The sequence below is a fragment of the Lycium barbarum genome, chromosome 6 (assembly GCF_019175385.1).
Source record: "Lycium barbarum isolate Lr01 chromosome 6, ASM1917538v2, whole genome shotgun sequence".
NCBI lineage: Eukaryota > Viridiplantae > Streptophyta > Magnoliopsida > Solanales > Solanaceae > Lycium > Lycium barbarum.
The window spans coordinates 109,249,001-109,262,069 of NC_083342.1; the positions used below are offsets into that span (position 1 = coordinate 109,249,001).

General features: G+C 37.5%; 1 protein-coding gene across 1 annotated transcript; it reads left to right on the forward strand.

Moving 5' to 3' along the window:
* The first annotated feature begins 88 nt into the window (after positions 1-88).
* LOC132645388 (CDPK-related kinase 3-like) lies at positions 89-12,527 on the forward strand. Its single transcript, XM_060362354.1, has 12 exons — positions 89-323; positions 409-1,040; positions 7,960-8,090; positions 8,295-8,336; positions 8,420-8,528; positions 8,629-8,707; positions 9,360-9,656; positions 10,093-10,202; positions 11,330-11,437; positions 11,593-11,655; positions 11,968-12,135; positions 12,228-12,527. Exons 1-12 carry the CDS (start codon positions 104-106, stop codon positions 12,360-12,362), a joined length of 2,094 nt encoding a protein of 697 aa, XP_060218337.1. The 5' UTR covers positions 89-103; the 3' UTR covers positions 12,363-12,527.
* Positions 12,528-13,069: the final 542 nt, after the last annotated feature.

The following is a 13,069-nucleotide window of genomic DNA, read 5'->3' on the forward strand; positions in this document are numbered from 1 at the left end:
GAGAGGGGAAGTTGAAAAGGTCAAAGCCGCAACGCAAGAAAGTTTTTTTATTAATAAATTTCAATTGAGAGCCGCAAGAGAGAAATTAAAATGTGGGCGGAAGATGGAGAAATGTAGAAAATCAGGGGTATGCTTTGATACAAATACTACAAATCCCAGATTAAGCGGATCCCCCTGCTATTGGCATTTTTCAGAATTCTCATTCACTCTGATTTTCCTCTCACTCTTCCGTTTTGTCTTTGTTGTTGTTGTGTGTGTGTGTGTGTCTGTATATATAAACTCAACAACAGCACAAACACACACTCACTCTCTCTCTAGACTCAGTAAGTACTCTCTCTATTTCTGACTGACTCTGACTACCCTTTCCTCTCATTTTCATTCTCTTTTTTTATCGTTTTCTCGCCGCAGATCCCCCACTCCCCCCATCGATCTGTACCGTCGGATGCTTCGAATTTTCTCTGTTTGACTTCACCCTCTCCTCTCTCTTTGCTTGTAACACTGACCTTCCCACCATGGGCCAGTGTTACGGCAAGTCCATCCCTACCGTTCGTGACTCTGATGGTGCCACCATTAATTCCGTCACCGATCATCCCTTACCAGCAACTCCCGTTAACGTTCCTTCCGTTAAGAACACACCTGCTCGATCATCAGCTAATAGTCCATGGCCAAGTCCATACCCACACGGTGTTGTAGGTGTGACTCCATCACCAGCAAGGTCTACGCCTAGAAGGTTCTTTAAACGTCCTTTTCCACCACCATCTCCGGCTAAACACATCAAAGCGTCGCTAGCAAGGCGATTTGGACATGCCAAGGCTACTACCCCGACGGAGGGACCAATTCCAGAGGATGGTTGTACAGCTGAGGGGACTGATGATCAGTCGTTGGATAAGAATTTTGGATATAATAAAAACTTCGGGGCTAAGTTTGAATTGGGGAAAGAGATCGGACGAGGGCATTTTGGTCATACTTGCCATGCTAAGGGCAAGAAAGGTGACCTTAAGGACTTGCCACTTGCTGTCAAAATCATCTCCAAAGCAAAGGTAGCTTCTCTCTCTTTTGTTCTTTTTGAAAGCATTGGAATTGTCAATTCTGCTCCATTTGTTTTTATGTATAATTGTTTTGCTGCCCTTGGCTAATTTGAGCTTGCAAAAAAACAAATCCAGTTCAGAACTGAGTATGACAGTTTAAAATAGATATATAGGTTGGGTGATTGCTTAGTGTCTTTTACTTCGTTTTGTATTTGTTAGCTGTTTGCTTTATTTGTTGTGTTTATCTTGCCACTTTGTTGCCGATATTTTTTCGTTTAACCTGTTTTTGGTATCGTTGAGCCGAGGGTCTGTCGGAAACAGTCTCTGTGCCCCCACAAAGGTAAGGGTAAGGTTTGCGTACATCCTACCCTACTCAGACCCCTCTTGTGGGATTACATTTGGTATTTTGTTATTGTTGTATATATGTCGGGTGATGATCACCAGTTTTCCGAATTTGTGACACTACAAACTCTTAGCATAGACGGATTTAATGTCTAATTGTCTCCTTTTTCCTTTTACTGGCTTCATTCCTTCTGAGATTTCTGTGTTTAGAAGGTAATTTCAAGTTTTTTAGAGACGCATGAGACGTGTAAAGGTCTATTAAGGCTGTTGAATTCTGCAACAGCTGATCATTTTCCACATGTGCTTCTGTGTTTAATTTTGATCTCAGATATTCTAATTGCATCTATCTTGTCGTTGTTGACTACTGCTGAAGATATGAGGTAACATGTTATGAAATAAAAACGGTGAAGAAGATGGAGCGTGATCAGTACTGATTTCTTGCGTGGTTTTCATTTTCACTGAAAACGAATGGCCATCATTCATTTGAAGAATCACACCCTTTTAAATTCTTCGGCTAAAGGCCAAAGAATTATACTGCGGATAATCTGTTAGTCCAACCAAATCAGAACTGAGGTCATTCTTTGGCTAAAGAATTTTTATTTTCACTGAAAAATTAAGTATAGTACTTGTATGTTTTGTTGATCAGACCAATTTAGAATCAAATAATTGGTTGGTGTTTCCTCCGAATGGCATATGTTTTTGTTCTCAGAACAGGCATAAACTGAATTTAGTTACCCAGAATCAGAAGGATCTCTGTGGTACAACCTGGAAATTGGAAAGCAAAAAGGAACTTCTTTTCTAGAAATTGAAACTGAAAGCCTGTCGAAGGTAGTAGGTGTCCCGAGGAATTAGTCGAGGTGCGCGCAAGCTGGCCCGGACACCACGGTTGTCAAAAAAAGAAATTGAAACTGAAAGAGGTTTCACAGTATAGGCTTGGCCCTGGTATTCATGCTAACTTTTAGCTTGCTTGTGGATATGGTTTTGTTTTGGGGTTGATCTTGCTACAGTATCAGTGGCGCAACTTTGTTTGAATCTGAAGGAGTAAGTATCATCCATTTGAATCTAAAGATTAGTGAATCTATTTTCCAATTTTGTTTTGGAAGCTCATAAATTGTTGCTTCTCTTCATATTTGGTAACCTTTCTGAATTTTCCGTTATGGGCATAATATATGTGCAGGCTGTACTGATTTGGTTCCCATCCTTGAATTGGATTCACATTACCTAAGTCTTCTCGATCATTTGACATATGGAATGTGTGTTTCTTTGTTTTGTAAAGAAGAGCAGTGTATATGACAAGCTTCACTGAATCTTCTCTAAAATGAAGTACTAATTTGTGGGAGCTTTTGACCTGAAGGATATGCTTACAATGCGGTGGAGTTCTCGGCTAAAGGTCATCCCATCTTTTTTAGACATTGTGTGCATTAGGTTGGATTTCAAAGAAGGCAACTCCTTAATGCTACTTCAAGTCACGAGACTAGTGTCCCCCAAATGACATTATGAGACTCTGACATGTGTAAATTTTGTTCCATGTTTATGACCAAAGAAGATATTGGTGGAAACAGTGACGCCGTGGTGGTCAAAATTGTGCTTACCCATACCTTAATCTTAGCAATCAAAATATGGCTGATTGTCTATACCATATAGGTTCAAAGGAGCTACTCAATTTTAGCTGTAAAGGGACTTTATGGTTTTGCAACTTGTTAAGTTTTTGATGAATAAATAAAAACTAATGTTTATTTGAAGGGGATAGAAGGCGAAGGTTGATTTACCATAGAGCTTTATCTTCGCTCAATGTGGATCAATAGATCTTATGGTCATTGTAGGAATGGTATGCTAGTGATTTTGAATTCCGAGTTGTCCTTTTAATACTCCCTCCCTTACAAAAAGATGACGGGGTTCAGTATATGAGGGTCAAACCTTTTAACTGTTGGTTTCAATTCATATATCAGCTTCGTGATCTTTTTCTCATAAAACTTAGATTTTAATTTGAAACTACACAAAGAGTACGGTAAGTATAATACTTGATTAACTAAAATATTAAAATAACTATGTGAAACAGTTGTCAAGAAAAGGTTACTAAGTCCCTAAATATTAACAACGACAACAACAATCCAGTGTAATCCCACAAGTGGGTCCGGGGAGGGTAGAGTGTACGCAAACCTTACCCCTACCTTAGGAGGTAGAGAGGTTGTTTTCAATAGACCCTCGGCTAAAGTAAAAGCAAATGAAAGCAGTTCGAAAAAGAAGTAACGACAATGAGAAAACCATGACAAAATACTATAGGAAGATGTCAAATCATTCTAAAAAAATGAACAGTAGCTACATCAAAATAATACAAAAATCGAAGTACAAGAAGCAGCAGCAGATAATAACTGAAATCGAAGGACAAAAAACTTCAAGTGTAGTACTACGACCACTAGTATAGAAAGATAGGTGGGGAAACACTCCACTACCTACTAGCCTTCTACCCTAATCCGTGTCCTCCACAACCTCCTATCTAAGGTCATGTCCTCGACCCTCGGTAAGCTAAAACTACACCATGTCCTGCCTAATCACCGCTACCTAAATAGTAATGGTATCATATAAAGTGGAACAGAGAGAGTAAGTTAGGATGCTGAAGTGACTGGTTCGCACTTTGCTTTATGTTTTGCCAGCGATATTTCTGTGAGAGAATGCTAACATGCATTTTTGTAGAACTCATTGGTCTTTTCATTTTGTATTTCAAGTAAATCAACTCTATTAGATATACATTTCACACTACTTATTTTCTCTCTTTATAACGGTGATGTCTAGGGCAACTTGCACACACCTCGATTATAGTGGTCTCACTCGTTGGCCCACTGAATATGGGTCATTACTTTCACGTGTCCTAATTTTTGAGTGGGGGCAAGGAAATAGTTGATGAGTAATTAATATGCGATTCCATAAATAGGTTGAATGCATCTGAATTCGAGAGAACTATCGGAATCCTAGTCCATCCATCTACTATTAAGTTGTCCTTATTTTAGCTTGACGTTTCCTTAATTGTTTTTTCTTTAGGGCCGAGGGTCTATTTGAAACAGTCTCTCTACCTCACAAAGTTAGCGCTAAGATCTTCGTACATCCTACCCTTCCTAGGTCCCACTTGGGATCAGCTTGGGAATGTTGTTGTTTGTTGTTTCTGTAATTGTTTTTGGATTTAATTGCATGTGGGTCCCAAGTAAGGGCAACTAACTATATGATCTATTTGAATCTTAATCGTATAAATGTTGACCCCATTCTACCATTTATTACTGTATAATTGGAATATCTTGTACATTGTGAGAAAAGAGTTGCCATTTAAAAGAACCGGCAAGGGTGGCTCAGTTGGTTGAGCATGGGGCTTCCATAATGGAGGTCTCAGGTTCGAAACCCCTGCCTACAACAGCAGGGGATTTGCTTTATGGGTCAAGCTTGTCTCACAGGGCTTGCCTAGTGCAGGTTATCTCTTCTGTGTAGTTTGTGGGCTATTGCACAGAAGCGGGGTTTACCCTGTGCGCACTTGAAGGGTAGTGGCTGCTGGTTCCCTTGTCGTTCAAAAAAAAATAAGAGTTGCCATTTAAAAGAAGACACAATTTTGGGCAAACTAGAAAGGCCAAAGGGCACATTTGGGCGGTGTATATGCACCATTGGATTTTGGAGATGTTGGTCTTGATGGTTGGTAGAATCAAACATGCTTCAATTACCTAATTTAAATAGCTAGCAGAAAAGGTTGAAAGGACTAGTTAACAAACTCCTGTCACCCCCCCCCCCCCCCCCCCCCCTCTTCCCCAACCCACCACAAACTTCTGAAGTATAGAGTGCATTATGCCGTCCAAATGCTATTAAATTTTGAGTGTGAAGAGAACCTGCCTCCTCTAGTGCAGTGATTGGAGAAGGTAATAGGGAAACATACATTTTTCTTGTTCGAAATTTGGGTTTGATCTCTTGTTCAAAGCACTGGGAAGTGGCTGCATATTGTGTGGCATCCACACTTTTGAGGTTACCAAATATTAGGACTTCTCTAGTTACAGCCTTTTTTCTTCTGTTGTTGTAGCTTCATTTTTACATTACGATTGCGTGTGACATTGTTAATGTGTGTACTAGTGGTTCCTAAGCATGTGTATTAGTAGTAAATGTGAATGTCCAGATGCGTGCCCACTCTCATCATAATGGTGGAAATGATTATATTTCGATATATAGGAAAATACAAAGATAGGATTTGGTCTCGTCATTCCTAAATTGGTTGGCGTCTCTTGAAACTGTAGTATCTTCCTTTTTGGAAGTGTTTTTAAGCACTGCAGAGTTTTCATTGATTCTCTGGTAAAGATCCGTTAGGCCATATTTAATGCTAATTGGAGGAAAGTACTTAATTTAGTCGATCTAGAGTTCTCTTACACAAAGCTTTTGTTCCTTGTTCCCCTGTAACAGGGGGAGATAGCTAGGTTGTTTGTAAACATATTAGATGCAGAAGCGAATCCAGGATTTCAAGAGGATGGGTTCACCGTTGCTTTTAAGATAAGATATAAAAAACGTTAAAGGCTGCTTAGATTTTTTTTTTTTTTTTTTTAAAAAAGACGCAACAGTGCATGTAGTAGGGTTCGATCTCACAACCTTAAGGGATTAAACCCAACACTTAACCAGTGCTCCACTCGGTCCAGTTTGACTATGTGTTCCTTCAGTTAATATTAGATAATTTTAAGGATTATATACGTAATATACTGAGTTTAGTGGGTTGACCGTGACCCATTTTTTATACATAATTTTGCCCCTGATTAGATGTACATGAAACATAGAAGAGTGCAGGTGTCTCACATTGGGAAATGTAAATATATGCATTGGAAAAGGCATATATAGAACATCTCAGGTGCAATACACTTATCTTTAGTTATTCTCTCAATTCTTTTTCCCGTATGTCTTAGGCTTTAGGTAAAATATCTTGTGAGATCGTATGGGACAACTCAATTAGTGATTTTTTGACTTGGTTGCTTTGAATGGATAAACATTGGATACTGCTTGCTCCCCAAAATGAATGATGGGTTTCAGAGTACAAGACCTGAACCACCTTTTCTTTGGGTTAATTTTGGACATTAATTCTTGCATTATTTAAAATAGGATTTAACTTTTCCAGAGCTATACAAAAGTACTATCAAATCACAATTCTTAATAAAAATTTGATAGACTGATCAAGAAAATCGTAGTCCAAGAAAGAGATGTTTGACTCTCCAGATATTATGGTCAGTGAGGACTCGTAAAGCCAACCCCAACTTCTTCCAGACTGAGGTGCGGTTTGTTGTTGACTTCCCAAATATTAATGGTCAATTGTGAAAGAGGGAGTATAAAAGTTTGTATATCAGATTCCATTATGAAGGTAATGCATGATGAAAGTGCTTGCTTTTCTAAGAAACGTTACTGACAATAGAATAGTGTGCTGATCTTCTAAAACTAATGCTTCATGCTGCTTCCTAATTTGTAACGCCTCTATGAAGGTGTAGATACTCGCTTGAAATTTCATTATTTACATATTGGATTTCAAGCCTTATCTATGTTTATCATGAATATACTGAGACATAATAATAGGTATAATCGGCTTGTTTCTGTTATCTTCCATTACTTGCTTCTACAGCTCATGTCCAGGTTTTACTAAGTATCTATAGTCCTTTGCATCCTTTGTTGCCTCATATCATCTCTTATTTGATATCCTCCAAGCCATATTCAGATGAGTTCTAAGCCAAATGTTCCACTGTAATCATCCTCTTTCATCAAATCTTGATGGTCGGAAACTTTGATAATGAACTTCAGTAAAAACGAAGTGGTATACAACTTTTTGAAATACATAAGGCAAAGTCAAGTCGCATAATCTCAGACCCATAGGTAACTTAGATTCACAAGGTGAAATCACAAAGATCGGAAATTATATTTCCTGGATTACTATAATTCATACATTTGTTGACAATGTAAAAGAAGGCTTATTTAAACAATTTGTGATGTTAAATATATCTGAGATTACATGCATATACTGCTTACTTTTTTGCTGCATTTTATTCCTAGATCTACTCCCACATTTTTGAATATTTATTGAGTTTTTCTGATCTATCATTTTAATGCAACTGGTCTTGTTCCCCTTTTTTGTTGCTATATGCTACAATGGCAAGTGTGAAGACTTTATTGTAAAGTTCGAAGTGGAGCAATTAATTGTTATTATTTGGAATTGCTATGATATCATTTCAGGCGAAAAGCTTGACTTAATTATCTCACAATTTAAATCATAAACGAATAGGCAGCCCGGTGCACTAAGCTCCCGTTATGCGCGGGTTTGGGAAAGTGCCGGTCCACAATGGTCTATTGTACGCAGCCTTACCTGACGTACAAAATCATACACTAATAAGATGATAAAAATCTGTGTCTTTTTTTTTGTTGACTGAGATGATCTTTCAGGTCTGATTCTCTTAATTCAGCATTTTGGGATGGACAAATGCTTTTGTCGAATAGTTTCATTAGAACTCTACTGCTTGATACCCAGTCTTGCATAATGCTGCTTGTACTCCAGCTATTGTTGACTTACTGAATGATGTTCAACTTTTATGTCCAGATGACAACGGCAATATCCATTGAAGATGTGCGCAGAGAAGTGAAAATTTTGAAGGCTCTATCAGGCCATAAACATCTCGTCAAATTTTATGATGCTTGTGAGGATGCTAATAATGTGTACATAGCAATGGAGTATGTGCTTCATTTCCCATTTGCTTTTGGCTGTTGTAATATTTTTTGTTTTACTTCTCGTAAACGGATTTTGGTAACCAATGCCAAATCTGGAATTCTTTCAAGATCTGCCAGCATTTTGACTTAGTAATGAGCAGATAATATTCTCCCCCCACTAGTGTATAGCTTTGTGGCTAATGGTCATTTTAACTTTTGAATATGCAGATTGTGTGAGGGAGGAGAATTACTTGACAGAATATTGTCAAGGTAAATGAAATGCTTTTCATGAACTAAATAACCTTCTTTGAGTGCTTGTAGTTTGTATTTCAATGTTCTATGTTTTTATGCAGAGGTGGTAAATATTCAGAGGATGATGCCAAACTTATTATTGTTCAAATTCTAAACGTAGTTGCATTTTGTCATCTCCAAGGTGTGGTCCACCGTGACCTGAAGCCTGAGGTTTGTAGGATTTCTTCTGCTTTCTGTGAAGACTGTATTTGCTTTATATTTCCTTGTGGTATTGTAGTTAACAACGCTTTTTTAATTGTTGGCATCACAGAATTTCCTATTCACCACCCGAAATGAAGATGCTGATATGAAGCTTATTGATTTCGGGCTTTCTGACTTTATAAGAACAGGTAACTATACGTTTTCTTGAAATCTGTATAAGCTACTATACCATCATCCACCAGTCTGAAGCCGGCAGTGATATCAACACACATTTTGTCCCCTGAGGCCAAGGAAAAAGAACCTATGTTGAATACTTGGAGCCGATTCAGTCTTTAAAGATAGGTTCAGCTCGACACTGATAACTATTAACAAGCAGGCAGTATTCTCTTGCATACTTGGCATAAACTACCATTAAGGTCTATAGTTGAATGTTTCATTGACTTCATGATTTCGTTCAGAAATGAATTGGTTAGAGTACTGCACAAATGATAAGCTATGAAGAAACAGTCCTTTCCCCAACAACCCCCCCCCCCCCCCCCCCCCCACCACACACACACACACACACACAACCACGCAAGGGAAAAAAGAGAGAGAGAAAAGAAACAAGACATTGGCAATGGTATTTTTCTTATAAGAAAAAAGTCATGGGCAATGGTATTAGTGATTAAAGAGACTCTCATTGCCACAACTACAGATTGGTTACCCACAAACTCTATAACTCCTATTGGTTAATATGTGGTTAATCTAGAAGTTTTTTTTGTGTGTATTATTCAAGTACCCATGGTTTGGTCAACCCACATTGAGTTTTATTTGGGCTCCTCTACATTTGGGGTTTTGCAGATGAGAGACTTAATGATATCGTGGGAAGCGCATATTATGTGGCACCAGAAGTTCTCCACAGATCTTATAGTTTGGAAGCGGATATCTGGAGTATTGGGGTGATTACCTACATTTTGTTATGTGGAAGCAGACCATTCTGGGCAAGGACCGAATCTGGGATTTTTCGTGCAGTATTGAGAGCTGACCCTAACTTTGAAGACTTACCTTGGCCTTCTGTGTCCCCTGAGGCCAAGGACTTCGTAAAAAGGCTTTTAAATAAGGACTATCGTAAGAGGATGACTGCTGCTCAAGCTTTGAGTAAGTTATTAAACCTCCTTCACAAATTCATTGGTTGATTATCACTTTTCAGCTTTGTTAGTTTTCCACATGAGAGTTTCAACCACTTGGTAATAGGTCAGCTTGACCAAATTGAATGGTTAGAGCACTGTACATGTGTTTAGAGGCAACCATTATCAATGTAGGGGATTGATCAGATAAATTATACTCATAACACTATATGGCCCTATTTATGGATGATATATAGTGAAAAACTTTTCTGCAGGAGTACTTGCTGTATGCTCTAAGCTTGTCCAAACTGAAAGTGTGGTGCGAGTGGTGTTATTACTTATTATTGCTCACTTTTGTTATTTTTGCCTAAACCATATTCTATTAAATTTTCTTGGGTGTTCATTATGTCCATGCACACAGTTTTTTTGTAAAAAACATAAAATAATACAGATTTTTCCAATTACAGCGCATCCATGGTTGCGCAGTGAGAACCATCCTATTCCTTTGGATATATTGGTCTATAAGTTGGTGAAGTCATATCTGCATGCTACACCTCTCAAACGTGCAGCACTAAAGGTATGATGTTTTCTTTTTCTTTGTCCTCGTTTGACACAGACAACTATAACATTCGAAACACATCTTTTAATTGAACTATATTCTTGTATTAAAACTACTTATTTCATCAAATATATATATATATATATATATATATATATATATATATATTCTTATTAAGAAAATAGTTGCATTCACCTGGAATAATTTTTACCCTGTATAGAAGGTTTGTGTTTTGGGGCAGTTAGGTTTTGGAAGACTAATTTACTCTGACTACTGAAACTTTTGGTAGTCCAGGGGGCAACTGGATGACTGACTGTTCTAGAAATCAAGCAACTAGGAAGAGGTAAAAAGGAAAAACTGAGTAGGAGAAGTATATGTAAAATGGAAAAAAAAAAATCAAAGAAAAATTAAGTACCTGTAAAACCAGATTAGGTCCTGACAAATATGATCAATGCAGTTGGCACAGTGAGTCAAATTCTACCCCTATTTATCCAAGTTAGTATCGTATGTTACTACACATTCAACTTTTGGCCTCTCATTCAAACTTGATAGCTTTCCACCTGCAAGTCTACAATTGGATTGGAATGCTTATCTGGCATTCACTTCAACATCTTTCTGCTTTTAATTGTCTGACTTTCCTCCTTGTGTAGATTCCCGCATTCGAAGCATTGCCTGGAAAATATGTAGAGGGTCCTCCTGTCGCCATATAATATAATTACTTATGAGCTGTTGTATTGCTTTTGCTTTTGCTTTAGAGCTTGTCTCATTAACAATTAATAGAAAATGAAGACTCCATTCTAGCAACCTGGAAAGTGGTTGGATTAATAGACAGTTCTCTTGGCTCTTTGCGCCAGAGGGTGGTTATTTGGCATTGTTTGAATATTGTTTATATATGTTGGATGAAGATTTCATTTTCTTCTCACCTCTAATCAGTCTCATGGTTTACCCTGTTATAAAAGTCATCTTTTTAGTTATTCATGATATGGTAGTGTCTTTTGTTTGATCAATTTCTTTTTCTGGTGCTGTTCTTCATAGATGGAATTGCTCTTCTGATGTGCAAATTTTACTTTGATAAAAGTAAGATCATAATGTCAATGTAACAGTATAGTAAGTTTTAAAATACTGTTGTGGCTTTATGCGTTCAGGCTCTTTCTAAAGCTTTAACGGAAGATGAACTGGTTTACCTAAGAGCTCAATTTATGCTTCTGGAACCTAGTAAAGATGGCCGTGTCTCTCTTGAAAACTTCAGAAAGGTTAGTATCTTGACAACTTCTATGTTCATCCTTTTCTAAATAAATAAATAAGATTGAACTGTTCAAACATGATACTAGCAGAGATGTCAATTTCTCTTTTGTCCTCTCTCTGTCTATTGTGAAATCAGAAGTTACAGAGTGTTTTGAAACTGCAGGCTCTTTCAGGCAATGCTACTGATGCTATGAAGGAGTCAAAGGTGCCAGATATTCTGAATGCGGTGAGATACATCTGATCCTTAAATTCAGTCAAACATCAAGTTTAAACTATTTTTCACAGTAATGTGAGGTTAAGCTCAGTGGTTAGAAATAATGTAGCCTGCTTTCATCTCCGAATAATGTAGCAAGTGAGCCAGCCATTTAATTATTGAAGGCTAGCTTCCATAGATGTATTGTCTTCTTCTTGTGTCCATACATGAAGATCTGTCTTCTGACTCATCCAGAAGGATTTTTCTTTTGAAATGCTCAAAAACACACTTAACATTTACGTCTTCTATTATTATGTGAAGCTTATTGTCCTTTTTACCTTTCAGATGGCAACATTGTCATATAGGAAGTTGGATTTTGAAGAGTTTTGTGCGGCTACAATCAGCACATATCAATTGGAGGCCCTCGAGGGATGGGAGCAAATTGCATCAGTGGCATTTGAACATTTTGAGCAAGAGGGAAATCGGCATATTTCAGTAGAGGAATTGGCTAGGGTATCTTTCTATTACTATAGTTGTTACTATTCCTCAGTATTCAACAAATTCGTGTTTTTAGGAAATCCTGAATTTGGTTCACAACTATGCAGGAGTTGAATGTGGGCCCAACTGCTCATAACATTCTCAGAGATTGGATAAGAAGTGACGGAAGACTCAGTTTACTTGGATATACCAAATTTTTGCATGGTGTGACTCTTCGTAGTGCACATATGAGACATCATTAGCGTGTTTTTCTCAAATTTTTAACTTACTCTTTTGGGGTTAGTTACCTTATCAAAAAAAAAAAAAAAAAAAACTCTTTTGGGGTTAGTGTTTGACAAAAGGATAGAAATGAACTGTTGATTAAAAAAAAGGTGTTGATGATATGGAAGAGATTTTTTTCTTCTTTCTTTCCCTATTTTCCTTTTCAAGTTGGATTTTGGTGGCAGGTGAGATCGATAGATATAAGAGTATATAATAGGGCAGAATGGCAAATTATTTTGGAGTTCTTGAGTGGGAGAAATTTATTTGAGTATGTAGATCATGCATTTCTTTGATTTAAGCTCAGTTTTATTACTTGCACAGAAACTTTTAGAAGCTATGTTTGTCTATATGGTAGAGGCAAGGAGTGGGAGGGTTGTACATTAATCAGAGGCGTAAACGTCCACCACCTTCTGTATGTTATATTGTTCTGCATGAGGTGCATCAGCATACTTGAAAGTCATGCAAACAAGAACAGAAGGACAGTGTCACAGTGATAAGGAAAATCAGAGTTTCTGACTTCCTGTGTCCTGTAATTTACTCATGTTTCTTTCTAGTGATAGTTATTTCAGGATTACTAATCCCGAGATAAAACATTAGTCGCATTATCATTTTGTTTGCTGGCAAATATTTTAGGATTTTTGTATAATATTTGAATGATTGAGACATGTAAACAGCTAATCAGTGATTG